Genomic DNA, 24412 nt, shown 5'->3' with positions numbered 1-24412 from the left:
CTCTATTATATTTTTTCTTTTTTTTCTTTTTTTGTTCCATTTCTTCTTTTTCTAATAATTTTTTTTGAAGGCGCTAGAGCGTTCTTTGTATTCTTCGCTATTAATATGGGGTAAAAGTTTCTCTTTAATCAACTTAATTTCCCCATCCAAGCGTATCAGTTTATTATTATTCCTTTGAATCAGGAATCCTAAAAACTTGACGCCTGTAGAGTTAAAATATTTAAACCACTCTTCTAGATCCAGCTCTCCCCTTTGGGGGCTTACATCCCACCTGAGACTACGGGGGACCATAGAGTCAGTGACATATTGTTCCAAAAACACAACGTCCCAATGGGTATGTATTTCGGATATCATGAGATTTTTAAGTCTCATGAAGGGACCCCCCAAGTGTCCCTCTGGTTCCCCATTAGCCTCAAAAACACTCTCTTTATTGACAACTCTTGAGGATCTGTATTCAAAAACATCCATCCTCCTAAAGTAGCCCCCCTCGTCCTTACGTGAGCTGGAATACCAAGTAAAAAGGGATGGTGGTACCAAAAAAGAAAAAAATTGTGCACAATATAAGTGACCTATAATGTGAACATACTGAACTATAATGTGTATGGAGCAGCAACTAAAAACCAAATAATATCTCTAAGGTAAAAAAATCAAACAAATAAATAAAGTTGCACTAGAAAAAATGATGGTGAAATAAACATAAAGTATACAAATACATATATAATTAAATATACTGAATGAATATGATGTGAAAAGCAATGGCAAAGTGCAGTAAATAAAGCAAATAATAATGTCCACAATATATAGTGTGAAGGGACAAATACACACAACTGGTGTGTAATAAATTCCAAGGTGAAAAATAATACAGTGAAATATTAAGAAACTCCCAGGGGCTTGTATAGTGGACGAATGAATCCCAATATCGGAGCGGCAATCTGTATGTGCAGACCCTTACCAGAAAAGGTGGAGCTCGAGTGGGTCTCTTTTCAGAGCCAGAGAAGCTGTATATCGGGTATTTTTCCTCCCCCCGTTTGACTTTTCCTCCCATCTGAGTGAACCGGACGTTTGAGACACCAGATATCTACACATCTACAGCTCCTTTCAGAGGGTAATCTGTCTGCCTACATGACCCTGCACTGGAGGGGGTCCACCTTTTCTGGTAAGGGTATGCACATACAGATTGGCGCTCTGCTATTGGGATTCATTCGTCCACTATACAAGCCCCTGGGAGTTTCTCAATACTTCACTGTATTATTTCTCACCTTGGAATTTATTACACATCAGTTGTGTGTATTTGTCCCTTCACGCTATATATTGTGGACATTATTATTTGCTTTATTTACTGCACTTTGTCATTGCTTTTCACATCATATTCATTCAGTATATTTAATTATATATGTATTTGCATACTTTATGTTTATTTCACCATCATTTTTTCTAGCGCAACTTTATTTATTTGTTTGATTTTTTTACCTTAGAGATATTACTTGGTTTTTAGTTGCTGCTCCATACACATTATCTAGCGCTGTATTTTTTCTTTACCTGGCGGATCCAGACTTCTATTGTCGTGATGACACAGTGTCTGGACTGATTTCTGTGACGTCAGCAGACAGCGGACTTCAGTCTGCTCTCTGCTGAAAACGGGTCACTAAAGTGCAAAAGGGATTGCACTCCTGTGATCTATAGGAGAAGTCCAACCAAGGCTCGCAACATTAACATACATTAAACTTTAACATACTTTGACTTAAGCCCTTTCTTAGTCACTGTTCTGGAACAAGCATAGAGATAAGAATGTCTGATAATTTTATGACACTTATTTTTGACACACTTGTTCTGAGTCTCTGAATCCAACATTTAATCACCAGACACAGCCAAGCAACGGGCAGGAGCACAGAAATTTCCCACAGGACATATGCACTTTGAGTCTTATGGAAGAGAACTTGGAGCAGCACTTTCTCCAGGAAGGCTAAGTATTTTAGCCTTTCTATTTCTATTTAGTTACTGTGACAACAGGCCAATAAAACCATTTGGTTATACTGTATCTAGGACAGGAAGCATGTATCTCAAGTTATATTCAAACCGAACACTAAGCTCATCCCTAGATAAAAAAAAATAATACTACTGGAGGTGATAGAGGGTCCAATAGCGGCTAGTTCAACCAATGTGCTCAAACCAGATGGGAGTTGATAATTTTGAAATGATTTTCATTAATTGAATATGATCATCGAGTTTGACACCTATCCCATTCCCCCGCATCGAACAATAAATCGATTGCCTAGGAACAGCACAGTATACGGCCACGTTGGACGTGACCATGGAATATTGGCAGAACCCCTTTTCAGCCAAGTTAAAAACAGCATTTTTAACACCTGATGGGGCACTCTAGTATCAGAGGATGCTCTTTGGGTTACAAACTGCTCCTATTACATTTCATGCGATGGATAGGATACCCAGGCCCCATCAAAAGTATGCTGTTGCTTGCCTAGATGACATGATCATCTATACTGCAGATTGGGACTCTCATTTATCAAGGGTTCAAGCTGTATTAAATGCTATACAGGAAAATGGGTTTACGGCCATTTAAAAAAGTGTGCCATTGGGAGATGGTATAATTAAACCCGAAATAAACTGAATTGAGGCCATTTAAAAATGCCTGCGCCCCACTAATAAGAAGCAAGTTCAAGCGTTCTTATGAATCTCCAGTCATTACCAACAATTTGTTTCTCATTTTGCCTCAGAGGCTGGACCTCTTTACCATTTAACAAAAGGGAGGAAGTCTGCCAGTAATAAGAGGTCCTCTGAAGCTGATGCTATCTTTGGGACTTTAGAACAGACCTTGTGTGGTCACAGCCAGCTTTATACTTTCCTGACTTCTCTAAAGAGTTTATAGTACAGATCGATGCAAGAAACCAAGGTCTTACAAGTTAAAATATGCCATCATTGGAAAAGCTTAGCTGTGAAGTGGTAACTGATAACGCAGTTAAAATTTATGGCCCAAAACAAAGAGATCAACAGGAGGATTAATACAGTATGTTGTTTCTGGATCTTCAAGATTTAAGCTACACAGTAAGGCCCCTTTCACACGGAGCGGATCCATTGGATGGACTTCGCTAGTTCAGCGGGGGATCGCTCCGTTGATCCCCGCTGAGCAGGCAGATGACAGGTCCGTCTCCGCTCACTGTGCAGAGATGGTCCTGTCAGAGCCCCGCTGTCCTCTATGGGAAGATCGGATAATGTCCGTTTTCATCCAATCCGCTGAATGTATCGCCATACACTGAATGTTTTCAGTGTATCCTGTCAGATCGGATGGCAGGCGGGTGTCAGCAGACACATATCTGCTGACATCCGCCTGCCCATAGAAGTCAATGGGTGACCCACTCAGATCCGCCTGAAAAACAGACAGGCGGTTCCGATCGGGCCGTTCATGTGAAAGAGGCCTAAGGCATCACCCTGATGTCAAGGTGGGGGTTGTTAAGCTACAGATGCCTTGTCCTGGTTTCACTTATGCCCTGTCCCAAGGTTAAAACAAGAAGGGGGTACGTGACAGTACGCTAATAAAAACTTCTGGTTGTATCCAGGATGGGACTTACGCATGTCTCAGACCTGACAGTTTTCAGAATATTTTTCTTTTTTTTTTACGTGGGGGAGGTTGTTTGGGCTGGATAATTAGACAACAAGCCCAGCTGAAGCAAGTCTGGTAGTTTTGGGTTCTATACAAACCCCCAGCCTGCCCTGGAATTTTGCTCAACCCTAGAATCAGTTTCTGAGCATGTCAGGCTGGGTAGTACTCAACTACTAATATGGTGTAATACAACTTATGTTCGGTGAACCACAGCCAAGGACTTAATATGTAGAGAATTAGGCACATGGGCAGCAGTAGGTTGCTCCTGGTCTGTTAGCCAGGAAGCCTACATGTTAATTTGAACTCATCAAGGAAATTTCACCCACCCCACTCCTGAGCAAATCCCTCACATTACCCATGCTGCCAAGCATGCTAGCATAGGTTTAGGCCCCTTTAAAACTCAACTCAAGACAAACAGATAAATACACAGATGAAATACAAATTGTATAAGGCAGGTATTTAGCTGCCAAAGGATTTGCATTTATGTCTATCCAGAACAAAGCTCTGCAACAGAGCACAGCTTTACATTACATTAGGATGTAATTGAAGCAACAATATTTTTTACAAAATATGTTGGGTGAAATGAATTTCCCCAAGAGCAGGAACAAGGCTTCAGAAATTACAGTGGAGCTATATAATTCATAGTACATACGATACATTTAATGTTCGGGTTTTACCCATGACCTGTGTAATAAATTTTATTCTGATAAATTAAATAAGTAAGAGCGTTAACACATAATTCACAAAAAAAAGATTGATAGCGCAAAAAGATAATAACAAACAAAGAAAATGTATGGCAAAAATCAATAGTGAAGGCTAAATAAATTTTAGCTTGCCTGTAAACATAGTTTTAAGAGTACATATAACAGAACTGGTTTTAGTGTAGGGCTGTCCAACGGTATGTCTGGGCAAAATAAATAAAATATACAGTACATGTCTACAATACAATGCACATTTCTGCATGTTTTATCCCTTTAATTACGCAGCACAGGGGGTTTTGCCACAAATCAGCATTGTGGCTGATGTATACCACCCAACGTTGTTTCCAATGCTGACAGTCAATACTGAATTGATACCTGATGGCTCCTTTGTAGTTTCGGCTCCTGTGAACTCAGAGGGAGGTGCTGGGAGTAGTGCAGAGAGTGGGAAGTGAAGACGGAGGGGACATCCAATGGCAGCACTGATCACAGACTCTGAGAGGGAGCACGGAGCTTGAGTACATGGCTGAATAAGGAGGTGAGATGAGCCTGTGTAAGGCATAAGCGTGATGCATAGTGCAGGGGGGGGCGGAGCATTGTGTGTAAAAGCCAGCAGTGTGATCCAGGGGGAGGGGGGCAAAGAGCCGGAGCATTGTGTGTATAAGGCATGTAAAATTCATGCTAGTGGTCCGCGGGATTCAAAACTGAGGTTAGTGGTCCGTGAGGTCCGAAAGGTTGGTGACCACTGGTCTGATACACCCTCTGCTTGTTAGCTGAACAGTGCCTGCATCCATTCAGATGCAGCCACAGTTCAGGTATTCTTACAGACACCAGCTGTGGTTGTCAGAAACCAATGGCCTCAATAGGTGATTCCTCCGTTTGTGCTTTTTTTTTTAGGTTGAATGAAAATATTCTAAGTGTATACTCAGCTCAACTGGTACAAACTTGAGTCAACTTGCCTGTAATTTTTTTTCTGTAATCTCAGTTGAACTTTAACCCCAAAACTGATATTTATGTTTTTTTAATCTACATGAAGGTTAAACTACCTGATAGCTCTATAGGGAACCCAGAATGATTTCTGTTCTTCAGTTTGCAGGTCTTCATAAGGACTGCAAATGAAGTATAAAGGGCACCTGGTAGTATTCCTGTCCTGGTATAGAAGGAGTTGGACTCCAAGATGGACAGAGCTGGAAGCGATATCAAGGCTATCTCCTTTCAAATAGAGAGATATAGTTACAGGATCAGTTCCCCTACCAGATTGCAACTGACCTATAAGGCAATACAGGGGGGGGGTTGGAGTTATAATGCATTTTACAGGCAATAATGCCATAATAAATACCATGCTGATAATGGCTTTTGACTTTGTTGAATTGCTTTATTGATCTGTGGATGCTATGAGGAGGATTTTCAAAAATCCACTCATCTCTACCAACATTCCAAATCCCAAGGGTCCAAAAACTGACATTTGGAAGGTAGCTGGAAAGTGAGATGGGATTGTTGGGTCAAGTATTTGTTACTCATCTTTTGCAAGCGATGAACATTATTTAACGTAAAAAAAGTATGCAGCTTAGGACTTCTGACCTCATTCTGATTTTAATCTGTGTTATCATCATTACACATCACTGATTTAGAATGAATTGCAACAGAAGAAAGTCAGGCAACTAGCATTTTTAGAAAGATGTTAACGGAAGAACCCTCCATATTCTCTCCATAAAGGTTTCCTCCTTTATACTGACAGCTGCCTTATTGAGATACATTTTTATTCGCTGTTAGAATTATGGCTTTTTTCAGATTTCCGAACTACACTACAGCTGTGCTTACAACATATGTAACATGATTATTAAAAGGAAAAATACAAAATATTACCTGGAATGGATAAGTACTGTTGATGTACAGGACTTTCTTTAACCATCTGTTGCCTTTATTTCCGAATGCCTGCCACAACAACTGGCCCCTGGTGTTCCTCATGGTTCGCTTGTAGATTGCCAAGGAATAGATCTGGCTTCCAAACATATGGTAATGAAAGCGGAAGATGCAGGTTTTATTATCGTTGTTGATGGTGGCATCTATTTCAGGGCTTAGTAGGATAGCTTGGTTCCTGTACATTTGAGGCTCTGAGGTCTCAATGTAGAGATAATGCCCTCGAACTGTGCCCAAAGTATGGTCCTTCATAGGTCCCGTGTCTAAAGTCGGAGTCTGGCCTTGGTGTCTTGTCCAGTCAAAGTCATCTTCTGTGTCTTGTGCCCAGTTACATAATCCATCTTCAAAGTCACATTGTAATTCAGAGGCTGAAAGGAAGTAAGGGTTAAAGACATTGAAGAGGAACTCCAGTAGAAACTTTTTTACTTGTTTTTGAGAGGCATTAAATTGGATTAGAAATTTTTAGACTTGAAGGACTTTATCTGTCAGGTTTCCCCACACTTTACGTGTTCCAGGACTATTGTCCCGAGAACAGCAAATGAGGGGAATTTCCCCAATAGAGACACAAGCAATAGTTAAAGTGGCACTATGGGAAAAATCAAAAATTACATCTGTGATGCAGTCTTTCACTACCAAGATAGTTATCCCTCCTACAGAACTCCGGTTTTGCTAATTGTTGATTGTGCCAGTAGATACATGTTTTCCACTTATTTTAACATGATGACAACACTTCATTCTGCAGTGAAATTTCATAGCAGCATTGTCACCCTGTGGATAAAGCAGTCTTAGGTGAATTACCTAACTACATAACTCCTGGCAAGCAGCTAAACTTACAGTTGAAACAGATACTAGTCACATTCAACTTCACTTCTTCTGTAATAGTAAAGAGCTGTTATGTTGATTCTTTGACATTGCTTTGCCTTTAGCCTAATATTTGGGCTACTTATGAATGTAACCACCATAGTTGGGCTGGCTGTGAATTTTATAACACTCATTATCATTGTATTCAATCCCTGTCTCCCTGTGGAGCCACTTATATCCAAGGCCCAGACATATTCAACTGTAAAATGCCAGATCCTTTATTGATCACTAAGGCTCAGTCATTTCTCAGCTGAATGCCAGCAGTTGGAGCCTGGTTTTCAAAAAGTGGACCAGTTTCAAACTGAAAATCCATGTGGCCCCATGGGGATAGGTGATGTTGTTTGAAGGCTAAGGCTGGCTGTACACCAGTAGAATTTCATTAGAAAAAAAAAAACATTGAATATTTTTTTACTAATATTTAATGGGATCGTTTTTGACTGTAGTGTAGAGTAAAATTGAAGGAGAATAAGGGAAAATGTTGCTCAAACAAAGACAATTCAAAGTGTGAATGTGGTTTTTGTTAGAGAAATAAAATACATATTGCGACCCGCATTTGCATCCCACACCCAAACTTTGAATTTGAAATATTGACATGGTAACTGAACAAGAATTTTATTGGGGTTTTCGTACAAAAATAGTTGAGTCCATAATGATACTAGCAAATCCTCAGACAAAGGATTTTTCAGAATTTCCGTGGTGCGAACGTTTGAAATTAAATTCTAACATTAAAGTTTAACATGGGTTTTTTGTTGACAACTTGCACAGTGCCTGGACTTCACCAGTTGTAACCTTTCAGGACAGAAAGGGTTCACTTTAAATGCAAAACTGTTAATATATGGCTGGAGTGCACTTCAATATAACTTTATATAAGCAAGCCTCTCTGGTCCTGCCATAATATATGTATACTTAACAGCCCGGTGCTTTTAAGTTATTACAATTTCCGTGTTGGGAACACAATCATCTATCTCTGTAAGAACATCAAAGACAGACTCTATATTCTCTTAACCAAAGATCTGAACACACTTAGATTCATCAGCATGTTTATCAAAGGGATATAACCATGATAATGTGCGAAAAGAGATATGGGAAATTACATTGAGGAGCCATTTTAAGGGGCCAGTTTTTAAACATAAAATAAAATTACTTTATAAAGAGCTAACAGAGAAAAAACTGTTTCCATGTAAATATTCATTTGTCAGAGATATCTGCTACATGAGCTGTTTATTAATATACACATATTCTAAGCAGAAGATAAGAATGGAGTGATTAAAATACAGGGACATAATGAATGAGTCTAAAGGGTTTTGGCCCCAAGGAATTCTTTCATTTACAGTCAACTTATCTCTTAATAAGAAAATATAGTCTTTTGTTTTTATATTTTTTAAAATGCAAATGAATATGATCAGCTTGATGTAAATAATGTCCTAAAATCAAGTTTCTAGGTATAGCTATAAATATACAGTATGTGTTTACAGGTGCAGTCATATCGGCTAATTAATGGGCATAGCACAGGTTCATAAATCTAATAAAAAAAAATGCAGCGCTATAATAACAAACACCCAGTGTCCATTAAACCAGATATACAGGTTTATCAAAAGTCCATAGTAAAGTCTATTTAATCCAAACACAAGTGTATACAATATCCCCACATCCAGTGAAAATTCCTTCATGCAATCTAAAATCTAAAACTCCATTGTTGGTATTTTACCTGCTAGCAAATTAAGAGTTAAGTGTCAGTGAAAACGGATATAAGCCAATGACTAGTCCTCCTTTGCTATACCCCTGAAAAAGTTGAATATGACGAAACGCATCAGAGCGTGGCTAGGTGGAAACTGGAAGTGCCCTAACATAAAGTGGAGCAATACTGGTTCTGGTAGAGGTGGTGAGATCCTGAGCGGCACAGTGTAGTGTTTCACTGTATGGCTCTTGAGCTTTGAGGCTGTTTTTTTCTGATCTGCCTGCATGTTTTTATCTTTTTATAAGGAGGTTTCTTTTGATAAATGTTGAAGGACACACTTCACCATTGGAGTCTTTTCACATACATTTTTTATGGGATTATCATGGTAAGAAGTATGGGGAGTTATGGAGGAGTAACACCTAATTTAAACCACGATGTCCAAGTGGTCTGCAAACGATACATGCCTGTTCATAATATGAGAGGCATGTATATGTGGCGAGTTCTTGTCCTTTGGGGCAGTGGCACATCACGAAAAGCACTGGTGATTGCATGAGGGAATTTTCATTGGATGTGGAGATGTTGGATATACTAGTGTTTGGGTTAAATTTACTTTACTATGGACTTTTATTAACCTGTATATCTGCATTAATGGACATTGGGTGTTTATATTACAGCACTGCATTGTAAAAAGCACTTTAAGTTGCACCCTGTGATTTTTCGATTTGTATATTTGAATGTAGCTGCAGTAAGAGGGTTTATGTGGTTGAATTTACCCTTATTAGTCACATATTTATATTTGTGGTGATAACATAATTTTGTTTTGTTATAGCACAGGTTCACTTTTAAGTGGACCTATACTCAAAATGTGAAGATTTGTTGTGTTATAAAGAATATATAGAAAGGGTTAATTGTGCTTTAGTTGAAATCTGAAGTATTTTGAACCCCCCACCCCATCAGCCATAATCTTCCAATACTATGAGGGTTAGTAGAGTCAAGGAACCTGTAACCTGTCCTCAAAAGTGCTGACTATGCCCACCTTTTCCGCCAACCTTCTGCACTCATGGCTATAGCTTACATGAATGGAAAATTATAGCTTTTCATTCATGGAAGCCATAGTGCTGTTTCTAAAAATGGAGAAGATAGGCTGAGGGGTGGGCATAGTCTGCACTCTTAATGAGTGCCTGTGACAGATTCCTTGGCCCTATTAACCCCCACAGTACTGCATTGCTCTCCCTGTGCCTAGGCAATCCTGTGTTTTGATTGAGTGCTCACTATTCTCCTTACTATTATTCACCGTTCCTGCTTCTTCTCGAATATTCACCCACCAGCCAATAGAACATCAGTGCTCAGATGGGCAGCTCTGACATGAGGAAGCAAAGTCCTGCTCCTATACCAAGATGGCCACCTCTACACAGTGCAGAATAAGGCATGGTATGTCAGCAGTGGGTGAAAGTTTAGTTTCAAGGAAGCTAAAGGCAGTACTGGTGACTTCGACCTCCACATGCTTTTTTTGGGGCGCAGCTTCCAGGGTTATTTCAAAAGCACCGTTTGATGAAATACTGTATATGAATGTTTAAGCTTGGTATTCCTGTCCCTTTCAATTAGTGTTTTGTCTTTTAACCAGAGAGAGAAAGAGAGCAAGAGATAGAATGAGAAATTCTGTATATAGCCCAACAGAGAGTGCACAGGCCACATGGGCTTTGCTGCTTAACTGCAGGCAGGAGACAGGAAAGATTTTATTAGACAGAGAAAAGACATAACGTTTACTATAGAGTAGCTACAAATGTGTAAACACTGCCATCTACTGGCTGATGTAGTTGTTGCACAAGAAAAGTTACACAGCAAAGAATCCTGTAAAAAGATAGGTGGTCCAACCTGAAAGAATGTATAGGAGCAACAGACTGAAATTCAAATGAAGGTAAATCGGTTGGACATTCTTGACTTTTATAATGTTCCACTATTAATGTTTTGATGATAGCTAAATATAAATGTTGGGATATCATTGTGATAACACTTACTGCAGTTACTCTCATCAGACATATCTCCACAATCATCAATCAGGTCACACACCAGTAGACTGCTGATACAAGCCCTGGTATCTGTACACCAGAATTGGTCGGGCCCTTTGCAGCTGGATGCAGGAGGGGGCAGAGAACAGTTCTCAAACACAATGTCATCAATAGCGGATACACCTTCGTACAACCCCATAATGATTTTATTCACTGATAGCTGAAAAGGGTGAGACAGGCGATCAAGCTGGATAAATCCTTTCCACCACTGATTTCCCTGGCTGTAGTAAGTTTTCCACAACACAGTGTGGGAATTGTCATCATTGATATGGAGGACAAACTCTATCGCTCCCACATCTGGTCCATAGTTATAATACCTGAAACGAGATAGTACATTTTACTGTGAGCAGAGCAATTCTGATACTTATTGATTACCAGTGCTTTATTTGAAGTATAAGCTCACCTTTTTTTTAGAAAAAATAACAAATGCACATTATTTTGCAGGTAAAAAAGTGCATTTAAAAAAAAAATAGGAGCCTGTAAAGTATTGCATCAGGCTCCAGCAGACTCTCAGCATAGCTGGTATGGGAAGGCAGTTATCTGAGAGCAGAAAGATCGATGGACTATGAGGAATAGAAATTCGTTTCGTTCCGATTTTGTTTTTTTTACTAATTTCAACAAGTTCGTTAATTCAGAAACATCCGAATTAACGAAAACCAGTTTAACAAATTTTACTAAATATTCATAAATTAGAATATTTGAAAATTCGTAAATTCGTAAATTTGAAAATTCGTAAATTCGTAAATTTGAAAATGTGAAAATCTGAAATAACTATTAAATTATAGGTATTGGAATTTCCTTTCAAATTTGGCTGTTAGTGAACGTAACGAATATGAATTTATCCAAAGTTACAAATTATCCGAAAAAATGAATGCCATATTTAAACGAATGGAACTTAATGAATTAATAATAATAAATAACAATAATAATAATAAAAACTTTTTATTATTATTATTTATTATTAATTTGTTCCCTTTCATTTGTCTAGATGCCACATTCGTTATTTCGAATAATTTATAACTTCGAATAAATTTTTTACATTCACTATTAGCCAAATTTGAAAGGAAATTCCAATGCCTATAATGTAATAGTTAGTTATTATTAGTTCGTTCGTTCGTTATTCTTTTGAATTTTTGTATTTTATTTCTTTCGAATTTTCGAGTTTTCTTTCTTATTTTCGGATTTTTCGGATTTTTGAATTTCCGAAAATACAAATTTTCAAATTTATGAATTTTTTAATTTATGAATTTAGGCATTTTTTAATATACAAATTTACGCATTTTCAAATTTAAGAATTGCGATCTTTACGAATGACCTGAAAAACTAAACAAAACCAAAAAAAAAGGAGGGAAACGAAATTTTTCGGCAGACCACATGTCTAATTAAGATGCTCACCAGTGCCCTTACAGCTCATTGAAAACTACAAGCCATCAGCCGCAATGGCTGACAGTACTTGTAGGCATTTAGTCACAGAAAACTGTGAATGAAAACGATGGAATGTTCCAAAAGTGATTTTATCCTTTAAAGGGTCAAACACAAAAAATATTATTTGAGTTTTTGGTTGATGCTGAAGAGTTAAGCCACCTAAAAAAATGAGGAAAATACCACATTATGGCCACTAGATAAATGTGACGATCATAGGAAATGCAGATTACTGGGATTATTTGGAGCGGCTGCCCCAATGCTTAGGCATTCGCACAGAAATTTTTTTTTTTTAAATAAGCTCCATAAAGTTGGCTGGAAACACCCAAGTTTTCCAGTCGGACAGTAATAGAGTTGGTTATTATAACAGGAAGATCTCATTATTGGAGCTTCCAAAACACACCAGAAGCTGCAGACTGACCGTGTCTGACAGCCTCCTTCTATAATTAAAAATTCACTATCTGGGTGAAATTAAACCCATTTTTTTTTTTTTTTTATGTAATATATTGCAGCTTGTCAATCCTCAAAATGTGATGGCTGCATTCTTTTTTAGGCTTTTCCCTTTCTTTTTACATGGTGATCCAGCCAGTAAGTCTGTTATTTTTCAACTTCCTTTAGCAGACCAAGCTGTCCAGCAAAAGTGACAGACAACTTATTATACACTGACTCTGAAAGCAGTCCCAAAGAAAAACTTAAAAAGCTGTTGCTGTGACTGCTTAGCTAGAGTTCATATTTCATTAGTTAAGTCCATCTATTTTTTTCTTTTTTCTAGTGCATCTAACACTACCCCCTCCACCAATTGACAATGCCGCTGTCCAAGTGTGACTCAATTGCTCCTCCATAGAGCGGAGCCACCCCAGGACATAATGTGTTACCTGCACGGATCATTAGGTGAAAATATATGAAAGCATAAAAAAAAAAGCCATAACATTATGACCACCCACCATAACTTATTGAGGCATGGACTCCACTAGAACTTTGAAGGTATGCTGTGGTATCTGGCACCAAATCATCTATAGCAAATCCTTTAAATCCTGTAAGTTGTGAGGTGGGGACTCCATGGATTAGACTTGTTTTTCCAGCACATCCCACAGATGCTCAATTGGATTGAGGTCTGGAGAATTTGGAGGCCAAATCAAGATCTCAAACTTGATATTGTGTTCCTTAAACCATTCTTGAATTCATCAGATCAGACCACCGTCTTAGGTTTCTCTGTGGTCCAGTTTTGATGCTCTTGTGCCTATTATAGTTGCTTTTGTCAGTAGAAAGGAGTCAGCATGGGCACTCTGACTGGTCTGTGGCTCTGCAGCCCCATACGCAACAAACTATTTCAGTAATTTGAGCTACAGAGCTCTTCTATTTGATTGGACTACATGAGCCAGCCTTTGCTCCCCACGTGCATCAATGAGGCTTGGCCGCCCATGACCCTGTTGCCGGTTCTCCAGTTTTCCTTCCTTGGACCATTTTGGTAGGGCCTGACCACTGCAGACCGGGAACACCCACAAGAGCTGCAGTTTTGGAGATACTATTACTCGGTTATCTAGCTATTACAATTTGGCTTTTGTCAAAGTCGCTTACAGGTAGGTGCAGCGTGATGAGGCGGCAGAGAACACTCGGTGACCAGATGCAGAAAACAGAACTGCATTGAAATTGAAGTTCAGCAACACACAACAAGCCCCATGGAAAGGCAACCCATCTGGGAGCACTTACAGGATGCAACAGTGATGAGTAGTAGCAGTAGGTCTCAGGGTGCTGACTGCTTCTGTCTCGAGGAGAGAATGCAACCTAGCCGGTTCGTACCCAAGTGGGATGCTGCCAGGAAGGATGGCAAGTCACTGCACTTTTCCAACTTGTATGGAAGCTTTCCCTGACACTAAGCACTTTAGCCACACACGAAATGTGCGCCAAGCCCCGGAGCCAGAGTCTTAAATAGACTCTGCCTGACACAAGATGGTCACCAGAGTCACATGGAGTGCCAGCATCCATCATATAGCTGCCCCCTGTGACCCAAAAAACCATAGATGAACTAAGATCCTCTTGACTTCCTTTCCCTCTGCAATGCTGCTGCAGTTGAGCGCAGAAGCAGGGAGAAAGCATACTGCACCTGCCTACATGTTCAAATCTTTACGCTTGTCCAATTTTATTACTTTCAACACATCAACGTCAGGGAGAACATGTTTACTTGCTACCTAATATATCCCACCCATTTTCAGGTGCCATCGTAACGAGATATTTATTTTACATCTGAGTGGTCATAATGTTATGGCTGATCAGTGTGCATTAAACTTTTTTGTTTTTCGGTTTAGATACGCTTTAAAGAGTAACTCCACTTTTGTTGAGAAAAGAAAAACATTCCCCCTGGTTGATCTATGTACATTGCAGGTATTTTAGCAAACTTTGTTATAGATTCCTAACTTTTGTTATTCTGAAGAAATAGCTGTTTGTTTATCTGTGTTTATATGCAGAGTAAGCCCCCATTCATGACATGTCAAATCTCATGCCAAATTGCAGCCTATTGCCGGCAATGGCACTTTCCCAATCGGTGCAACTACTTGCACTATTCCTGCACTACTTTTGGCGACTTCGGGGGCGAGTTCAATAGACATCTGCGCATGAACCCGCTCAGGTGTCTTTCAAATTGTACCCGAACTCGCACTCAAATGCGGGTTTGAAATCGTGCGAGTTCAGCTGAACTTGCACGATTTCAAACCCACGTCCAGTGTGAACGAGGGCTGAATTTGTTTGGCAGTGGTTTTATCATTATCAATCAGCTGCTGCACCTGCAGGGCTCTAATGAGGAAATTAGTAGGGTCTGCATCCCTTTATGTGTGCTTTCCCTATGGGAATATCTCACCAAAAATGACATTTTGCCACACATCTGACTTAGCGCAGACAATCACACAAACAGGAAATTACATTTTCAGGGGCTGTTCATTACACTGTCTGTGTACAGAACACCTCCTGGTTGCCATATTGCATTTAACAGAACATTACAGCACTGCAGATTGAAAAGGAAAGGACTTGAGTTGCAATTTTGTATATGCCATATTATTTTTTTTATTTACTTTTTTTTTTTCCACAGAAGTAGCGTTACCCTTTAAATTAGTAAACATGGGTACGTAACTGTATGATCCAGACAAGAATATTATAAACTATAATAGATGAGTTTCAATATAACCATTTAAAAATAAAAAGATGATATATTTTGTAAATAAAAGGGAAGACTGTAATGGTAGTTTTGCCGCCCACTAAACTAGTAACACTTAGAGATTAAATAGTGATGTAGGAGAAAATGCAGCTTGAAGATTCTATAAATTTGCAATATTTGTGGTTTTAAACTGAACATTCTTACATAGAAATGATCAAATGAAATAATGGAGAATTAAAATAACTCATCCGTCTCTGTGAACTGAGCCTACTGACTGATAAGAAGCACAGCATGCAAAACAGAAAATGTGATCGTCACATGAATGAAAAGGATGAAAGTGTTTCTCACCAGAAGGTCAGGGAACAGCCTGCCGCTGCCTGGCTGAACTTCGGGCTCCGTAACTCCGCAATCTGTGAAAAGTTGCTGTTCTTTTTCTGAATAAACATGAAGTGACCTAATACATCGGACATAAATAAATAAACAGCTATTTAAGACATGTTACATGTAGGGCAGCCAATGTTGTTTTTAATGCCTTTGAAAGCTGTCGGGTAATTGATCATTTTCTACATCGCCATTAAAGTTTTATGCTGTTTATCAAGATACAAGCCTTGAACTGAACTGCGCTGGGTCAAAGCTCTTTTCCAAGTTTCATGTACAAACTTTCATTAAAGTAGAGCAGAAAAGAAGGCGTTTCTAAATGCAGTAATAAAACACTTTAAGACAAGGAAGGGTTAAAAACACTTACAAGATGGAAGTGAAATGTGCATATCAATGAGTAAGACAATGGCAGGTGGAAGTTCCAGGTGACCACTTTCTCTCTGATCCAAGATGAAGAGCTGTGCTGTCAGGACTAGCATGGAATCCAGGCAACCGGAAGTGAGGTCAGAGTGGGTGGTACATGTTTCGGAGCATGCCCAGTCGCTCCTTCTTAAACCAAGATTGGTTTGAAGAAAGAGTTATGCCGTGTACACACGACTGGTCTGGTCCAACGGAACGAATCCGTCAGACTATCCGACCGCGTGTGGGCTTCATCGGACCTTCTGCTGACTTTTTCTGTCAAAAATCAGACGGACTTTAGATTTGGAATATGTTTCAAATCTTTCCAACCGACTCGAGTATGCTAGTCCGACAGTCAAAAAAGGACGCAAGGGCACCTATTGGCTACTGGCTATGAACTTCCTTTTTCTAGTCCCTTCGTACATCATCACGTTCAAACCAACGGACTTTGGAATGGACTTTAGTCCGTTCGTGTGTGTCCAAGTCCGGTCGTTCGAAAGTCCGTCGTAACTCTGTCGAAATTACGTCGGAAAGACCGTCGGACCTTTGATGCTGAAAAGTCCGCTCGTGTGTACATGGCATAACTGGGCCAAGATTGGTTTGAAGAAGGAGTGACTGGGCATGCTCCGAAACATGTACCGCCCACTCTGACCTCACTTCCGGTTACCTGGATTCCATGCTGGTCCTGACAGCACAGCCGTCCATCTTGGATTAGAGAGACGGTGTTCACCACCACTGGTCGGCTGGAACTTCCACCTGCAGCTGTCTTTACTCTCAGGAGGCATCCCGCTGCATGTTATGGATTCATTAATATGCCTGTTTTTCACTTCCATCTTGTATGTGTTTTTAACCCTTCCTTGTCATTAAAGTGTTTTATTACTCCACTTAGAAGTGCCTTCTTCTCTGCTTTGTTTTTCCTATAGCGTGTGCTTCCCTCTTCTGAAGTGCTGCTGTGGGGCATTAATCACATCTCAAGAGCCATGTACTGTTTGTTAAAGTCTCCTTGTTATCCAGAGTGCCCCATTCTCCACACTCCTTCCATTAAAGTAGCTCTTGGTGGTATTCATGCTGTGATCTTATATTGGTTAGCATTCTGCCTTGTGGCCGTGGCAGCCTCCAGCTCAATATATAAGTACATATTTGGGGGGCACACCCTACAATGCGTTTAAATTCAAGATGGTGCTGCTATAAGACCTACAAATAGTACAAAATATTTTACAGCGCACACTTACAATTCGGGGTACTTTGTCGCAGTAAGTGGGCTTAGCACTATATGACCATATAGTGTGACCAAACCCCCGTATTTTTTGAATATGTTCAGGTGTTTTTAACTAGCCTTGCAGGAAATGTCATTCTTGTATGTGTGCGCTGTAAAATATTTTGTAGCCTCCAGCTCAAGACACATCGTAAGGAATAGATTTATTAGAAACTCACTGGGGTTTATTTACTAAAGCTGAAGAGTGCAAAATCAGTCTCATTTCTGCATAGAAACCAATCAGCTTACAGGTTTTATTGCCAAAGCTTATTTGAACAAGCTGAGTTTAGAAGCTGATTGGTTTCTATGCAGAAGTGAGACTGATTTTGCACTCTCCAGCTTTAGTAAATGCACCCCATAGAAAAACAGTCATGAGACAGTCATGAGAAAAATATGTAGACTACTTTTCTTTGAAAATGCCAAATGTCTGTCTGTCATGCTGAACGTGTATTTTCAGAAAGAGGCTAGCCAAGACAGTCAAATATAACATGACATAATTGCCCATAAATATCTGAGCATGCATGTCTTACCACCTTTAGACATCTGTTGCCACCTTATGCCCCGTACACACGGTCGGATTTTCCGATGGAAAATGTCCGATCGGAGCGTGTTGTCGGAAATTCCGACCATGTGTGGGCTCCATCGGACATTTTCCATTGGATTTTCCGACACACAAAGTTGGAGAGCAGGAGATAAAATTTTCCGACAACAAAATCCGTTGTCGGAAATTCCGATCACGTGTACACAAATCCGACGGACAAAGTGCCACGCATGCTCAGAATAAATAAAGAGATGAAAGCTATTGGCCACTGCCCCGTTTATAGTCCCGACGTACGTGTTTTACGTCACCGCGTTCAGAACGATCGGATTTTCCGACAACTTTGTGTGACCGTGTGTATGCAAGACAAGTTTGAACCAACATCCGTCGGAAAAAATCCTAGGATTTTGTTGTCGGAATGTCCGAACAAAGTCCGACCGTGTGTACGGGGCATTAGGCTTCATGTACACTACAGCTCCTAAACTTGAGTTTAGGAGCTTTTGACATTTTTTTGCCAAAGCTCCTAAACTCAACTTCATAAAAGCCTATGGGGGTTATTTAATAAAGGCAAATCTTCCCCTCAGATCTACAGCGACTGCACTTCCAAGTGCACTTGCAGTGCACTTGTAGTGCACAGTGGATTTGCCTTTAGTAAATCAACCCCCATGTGTACACATAGGGGTTGATTTACTAAAGGCAAATAGACTATGTCCCTTGCGAAGTGCAGTTACACTCTAAAAGAGCAGTTGCTCCGAAGCTTAGTTAATGAGCAGAAGCTCTGCTGACTTCCATCATCCAATCACGTGCAAGCAAAAAATGCTGATTTTTTTTATTTCCTTGCATGTGATTGGGTATTCTTTGCAAAGTGACCGTTCATCTCATTTACTAAGCTCTGGCGCAAGTGCACTTGCAGAGTGCACAATCTATTTGCCTTTAGTAAATCAACCCCATAGGTATTTAGCAGAGTTTAGGAGCTGCTGCAGTTAGGGGAGCTTTAACCTCCCTCTCCTGAACACGGAAGAATTGCGCTCAGGATAGGAGTGTTTTGACCACCAAGTATAAATAAGGAGCAGCGCTAAATCAAACAAGCAAAAAAATGCATGAATGGGATGATATAAAACTGACATAAAATGCAGTACAGCTCCGTGCAGATAAATAATAAAACTCTAGGTCAATATCCTCAAAGCGTGTATGCAATATAATCATTCAAGTTTCAAAGAGCAATGACAAAAAGTCCATAAGATCATCCAGTGAGATTATTTTGACTTTATGGACTTATGATCTTATGGACTTTTTGTCATTGCTCTTTTGCATTTTCACGTGGCCGGCGGACAAAGTAGTACATGTAGATGAAGCCTTACCAGTGTCATGCTTGCTTTCACGAACAAAATAGGGGGGAGAAGACAAGCTGCCAATGCTGCTTATCACAGCAATCTGGATAGGATTTCTACCCTATCCAATCAATTGTTAGCCCAAGGTAAAAGAACAGTTGCGCAAGAGAACTACAGACTGTCAACACATACCTATGTAATAGTTGGATCAGGAGATTGGATTCTGATCCAACTATTATGTAGCACCCCCTATCTAGGTTCTCTAACAGCTTTAGGCGAATGTAGTTTTGGCTCCTCTGTAGCCAGTGGAGCAAACTTTGATTCCTTTTAGTTGTCCTGGGTGTTGCTGGTTGCATGCTTGACTACTTTCCCCTGATTTCTGGTAGGTTCCTGAATTTAGTGGGTGGACGAGGCAATCCCTCACTTGTATATTAATACAGCCCCGGGCAATCCCTGGTGGGAAGAATGACCAGAAGGGGCCTGAGGTGTGTATAAATAGGCTGGGGCCTAGGACAGCATGGTCCTTGTCCTGGAGAAGACCCAGCCTGAGGGTTGTGGCCCTCCGAGACACATAGCTGAAGTTTAGAAGAAGCCATGTGGATCCCAGCTCCAGTTAGAGCTCGGGGACCCACGTCCAGAGTTCCTGAGAGCAGCTGAAGGAAGTCCAGAGAGGATCTGACTTGGAAGCACACAGTGCAGAAGCTAGCTGGTAGTGCAGGGAAGAATTCAAGTACCCAGGGCACAGTGAGTACCAGCCTGAAAAGATCCTAGAGACTGTCCTTACCAACCGTGGAGAAAGCTAATTTAAGTTTGTCAGCTCAGGTCTTACTTTCACAATGGAGTCCCCTGAGCTGTAGTTCACCAGTCACTAACTTCAACAGGGTATCTGCACCCTAAAGAGACAGGACAGTTAGAGAGTGTCCTCCATTACCTTTTGCACTAGTTCTGGAGTATTCCAAGGCTCACTCAGCGCCTACCCAACTTTAACAAGCAAAACATCTAAAAAAGGCACTTTCTGTTTAGTTCTTGTGAAGAGAGACTGGGAAGCTAACTTGTGCCTAGCTGCTTGTATTTAGTAGGGAATAGAACTCAGGACAAATAGTGGGACCCATGGGGTCTTTGCGTTCTAACTATTAATTCATATCCCCAAGGTTTATGTGAGTTCCTTCGTGTACAGAAGCAGCCCACATATCATCTATAGGCCCCACTAGGATACTATCAGTATAGTTTCCACAAAATTCAATCACATATACAAGTTACATCTACCCATGGTCCCAATACCATCTACTTTAAGCCCATATCTATGGGCCCCTTTTAAGTAAACTAGTGTTTAAGGGCAAAACAACAGGATCACCTTAATCCCCTTCCTTACACAGGAACAAATAGTTACCTATGCTTCACCTCTTCGACTGCTTTGTTCAGCTGTCAGGGGCAGCTGCCCTGTGTACGTTATTAGTCATTCAAGTCATAGCTTGCACAGGTATATGGATTTTCCTGATATAACAACAATTGTGCTTGATTACTGATCTAGTTATCAGTAATCAGTAAACGATCAGAAGTCACATCATCAAAGGTTATGCTAATTCTCAAGATGGCATGTTGGCTTACAGTATGTGCTTGTTGTTGCTATTGGCATCAAACCAGCCATTTAAAGCTCCGTTCCAGACAAAAATATTTTTTTTTTTTATCAGACCTCCTTCCCACCCACCTCTAATCCATTCTATAAGGATTTTTCCTCCTTACCTTGTAAAGCCAGGAATACCCCCTTAAGTCCCCCATCCAGGTCCCACACCACCACCATTTCTGGATGGGAGACCACAGATCTAGCACTGCAATGCCCCCTTAAGACACCTTAAATCCTCCACACTCTTCCACTGATGTCCACCTTTTCATCGATCCTGAGAAGACCCTACCACAGCACAGCGAAAAGGAAGTATCCATATCAGGCAAGCACTGACATGGGCACCCGAAGAAAGACCAGAATCAAGAAGTAAGCAGAAGCGCATATTAGGGACTAGAGCAACATACAACCACAGCTATAAGTAAGTAAATAGGGTTTTTTTCTGTAGAGTTGTTGTTTTTTTTCTTAATATAATGAATATTTTAAAACTGGTGGACAGAAGGAGTGGGAGGAGGAGGATTTCATTCTGGAGTGGGGCTTTAAGCCAAGTTCTGTATAAGTGTAGCGCTGAATAGCCTTCATCAGTAGCAAGAGAAAAGCTCACCCAAGCTCTACCGATATATAGTATAGTTGGTGTGTAGAGTAGTCGTGCTATGGCTAATTAAGCTCACAAAAGATCCATAGAAAGTACAGGCCGGCAACTCGACAGCTTCTCCATAGAAAATATTTATTTAAGCATTACAGCAAATGGATGATGTTATTGCTATAATGCTTAAAAAATATTTTCTATGGAGAAGCTGTCGAGTTGCCGGACTGTACTTTCTATGGATCTTTTGTGAGCCTTCATCAATACCCTGAGACCTTTGATCTACAAACCTAAATATCTTTCTGTTTCCAAACCTGCTTCCCTCCTGCTTGTCTTTGCCTCTGCCTGTTGCTGATTTTAGCCTGTACCTCTGACAACCCACCTGCCTACTAATTCTACACCTTTTCATTACCTATTGTTGACCTCAGCTTGTACCCTCAACTATGCACCTGCCTGCTGTCTCTGTACAATATCTTCCTGCTGCTAATGCTAATCTTGGCCGGCGCCCTGACATTGCATCTGTTTATGGCTTTGGTATATTGCTTCCCACCTGACCTGGCTTGCTTTCCTGATTCCACGCACTCGACCTGATGTCCTGCTATTGACAATTGCTGCTTAAAACTAACTATGCTCTCAGGTTTTAGTAAGTCAAAGTCGCACCATGGGTACTCATGTCAATCTATGCCCTTGTGCCATCTGTCATCTTTAACAGAGGAACTGGGATGAAGGTGAAAGAGAGTCTGTCCTTGCCACTTTGGACTACTGACCACGTACGGGACACATATCGTCCACCATAGCTGGAAGTACAAACTATTTTCTTAGCTTCTGGTAGCTATATAGAGTGATGAAAAAGTGAAGGAAAAATAGGTAGTAAAAACTTATCAAAATCCACTGCACTGCTTGAGATCCTGATCTCCTATCATTCGTGGACAATCCAGGTGCTGACTCCTGTGGCCTGTCTCCGCTCAACATTTTAGGATGTAACAAGATAAAAGTCCCACTCTAGTATAACCTTGTCCTAGTATTTTATTCTGTTTTCATCAAAACTACTGAATACATAATGTCTCCACCCAAAAAAAGCACATTTCCTTAATATGTTTCACCACCATGGACTTGTTCAAAAGGATAAGGTAAGGTCCTACCATATCCCCATACCCTTGTGAACAAGCCCACGTTGGTGAAATGTGTTAAGGAAATATGTTTTTGTTTTTTTTTTAATTGGGGTGAAGACATTATGTATTCAGTAGTTTTGCTGACAGCAGAATAAAATACTAGGACAAACTTATACTGGAGTGCGACTCTTATCTTCTTATATCCAAATATAAGCATGTGTTGCTGGGAAGGGGGTATTTATTTGAACGTTTTCATTAGCTCTACACGTGCATATCCAATCTCCCTAACTCCCTGCTCATTAGACCCTAAAATAGAAATACAGTCCAGGTGAAGGAAAGCAGAATGTCCAACATGGCTGGACAGGGAGCATTTAAACCCTCTGGAGTACTCTGAGGCCTGTGCTATATTGTCCTCCTCATGCACCAGGCCTAGCTGAAAGAACATGACTGGTGTATATTTAAAAATGTGAGTAATGATGTTTTATGTACCATGGAGATTTGCAAAAGTAATCGCTAGATGAATGTTTTTGATGATATTAATATATGTATTTTTTTGTCAATATAGATTTACTGTATGGTCTTTGAAAGATGCTTTTTGAAATGGGCACTTTGCGCTTGGAAACACATTAGAGGATAAGTCCTGCCATCCTTGACTTTGAAGTTTTATTTCAACAAAGCAATGTGTAAGGACATCGGGCCTAAAAAGATATTAAATTGCATGGAATATTAAAGTGTGATAGTGATTGGATTTATGTAAAAACATAGTCTAGAAATAAGCATCAGCAAAATGTTATCAATGTTTGTGGCTTTTTATGGATGAAAAAAGAAATACAATGCTGTTTTACCATACCGTGAAAGTCCCATTTCTTTGAATGCAAATGAAATTATATCCACTTGAGGGAGTGGTTATTAAAAAGTGAAATAATGTAAAGAACAAGGTGTCCTAGGAGCTTACTCCAAGGTGGAAAAATGAATGACTATGACACCTTACTTGGGAAATTGAGCCCACTCTCTGAATACGAAAGGGCACATTACTGCAGTGGCAGAGAGCGCAGAGTGTGCATTGGTACAATGGCGCAGTGCACAAGACATGCATCGGTGCAGTGGCAGTAAATGTAAAAGCAGGCATTGATGCAGTGATGAGTGAAGTGGGAACATGTGGGAGAGGTTTTGAGAGCGGGGGGTAATGGGGTTCAGATGCAGTTGTGAGAGTGCAGGTGGGTTGATGTGATAAACAAATGGCAACCACCCCAACCTATAACCAGCATTTGCAGCAAGGAGCACATGGAATGGCAACTTACATCAACAACAAAAATTAAACAAAAATTCAAAGCTCACTTACCAGCTAGCCTGCAACAAAACTAAATTGACCCTGTCTAACAGTAACGTTAAAAACAAGGGGATTAGTCGCACGCATTTGCAAACATATGTGCAAGCCAAAGTGGCTATGTCAAGGTACCCCAGCGTACTGCGGTTCTAACTCCAACATTTTGAGGGTCTCACAAATTGGAGCACATATAGTAGTGGGTAGAATAAGGGCACGTATGTCTGGAGGGAGCCCAACCATACTTAAAAGGTACAGGAACACACGGGACACCCAGCAAGGGCACAATGGCAGCTGAAGGTATCCAATGCGTCCCCACACCAGTTGACCAACTTTCCAAACAAATGGCAACCACCCCAGCCTATAACTAGCCTTTGCAGCAAGGAGCACATGGAAGGGCAACGCATATCAAAAACAACCAAAAACTCCCAACCCACTTATCAGGTAGCCTGC

At 40.3% G+C, this 24412-nt stretch overlaps 1 protein-coding gene across 1 annotated transcript in view; it reads right to left on the bottom strand.

The window, feature by feature from the left end:
- MALRD1 (MAM and LDL receptor class A domain containing 1) overlaps window positions 1–24412 on the bottom strand; it is a 737846-nt gene that overhangs the window by 465710 nt on the left and 247724 nt on the right. The window contains exons 16-18 of the mRNA XM_073629748.1: window positions 15764–15869; window positions 10795–11162; window positions 6184–6605 (exon numbers count right to left, since the gene is read on the bottom strand). Of these exons, the coding sequence (XP_073485849.1) occupies window positions 6184–6605; window positions 10795–11162; window positions 15764–15869 (896 nt within the window). The remainder of the gene's footprint in view (window positions 1–6183; window positions 6606–10794; window positions 11163–15763; window positions 15870–24412) is intronic.

This window comes from Aquarana catesbeiana, linkage group LG05 (genome assembly GCF_042186555.1).
Source record: "Aquarana catesbeiana isolate 2022-GZ linkage group LG05, ASM4218655v1, whole genome shotgun sequence".
Classification (NCBI taxonomy): domain Eukaryota; kingdom Metazoa; phylum Chordata; class Amphibia; order Anura; family Ranidae; genus Aquarana; species Aquarana catesbeiana.
Note: the sequence above shows the minus strand (reverse complement) of the source record. Positions and strands in the feature narration are given on the sequence as shown.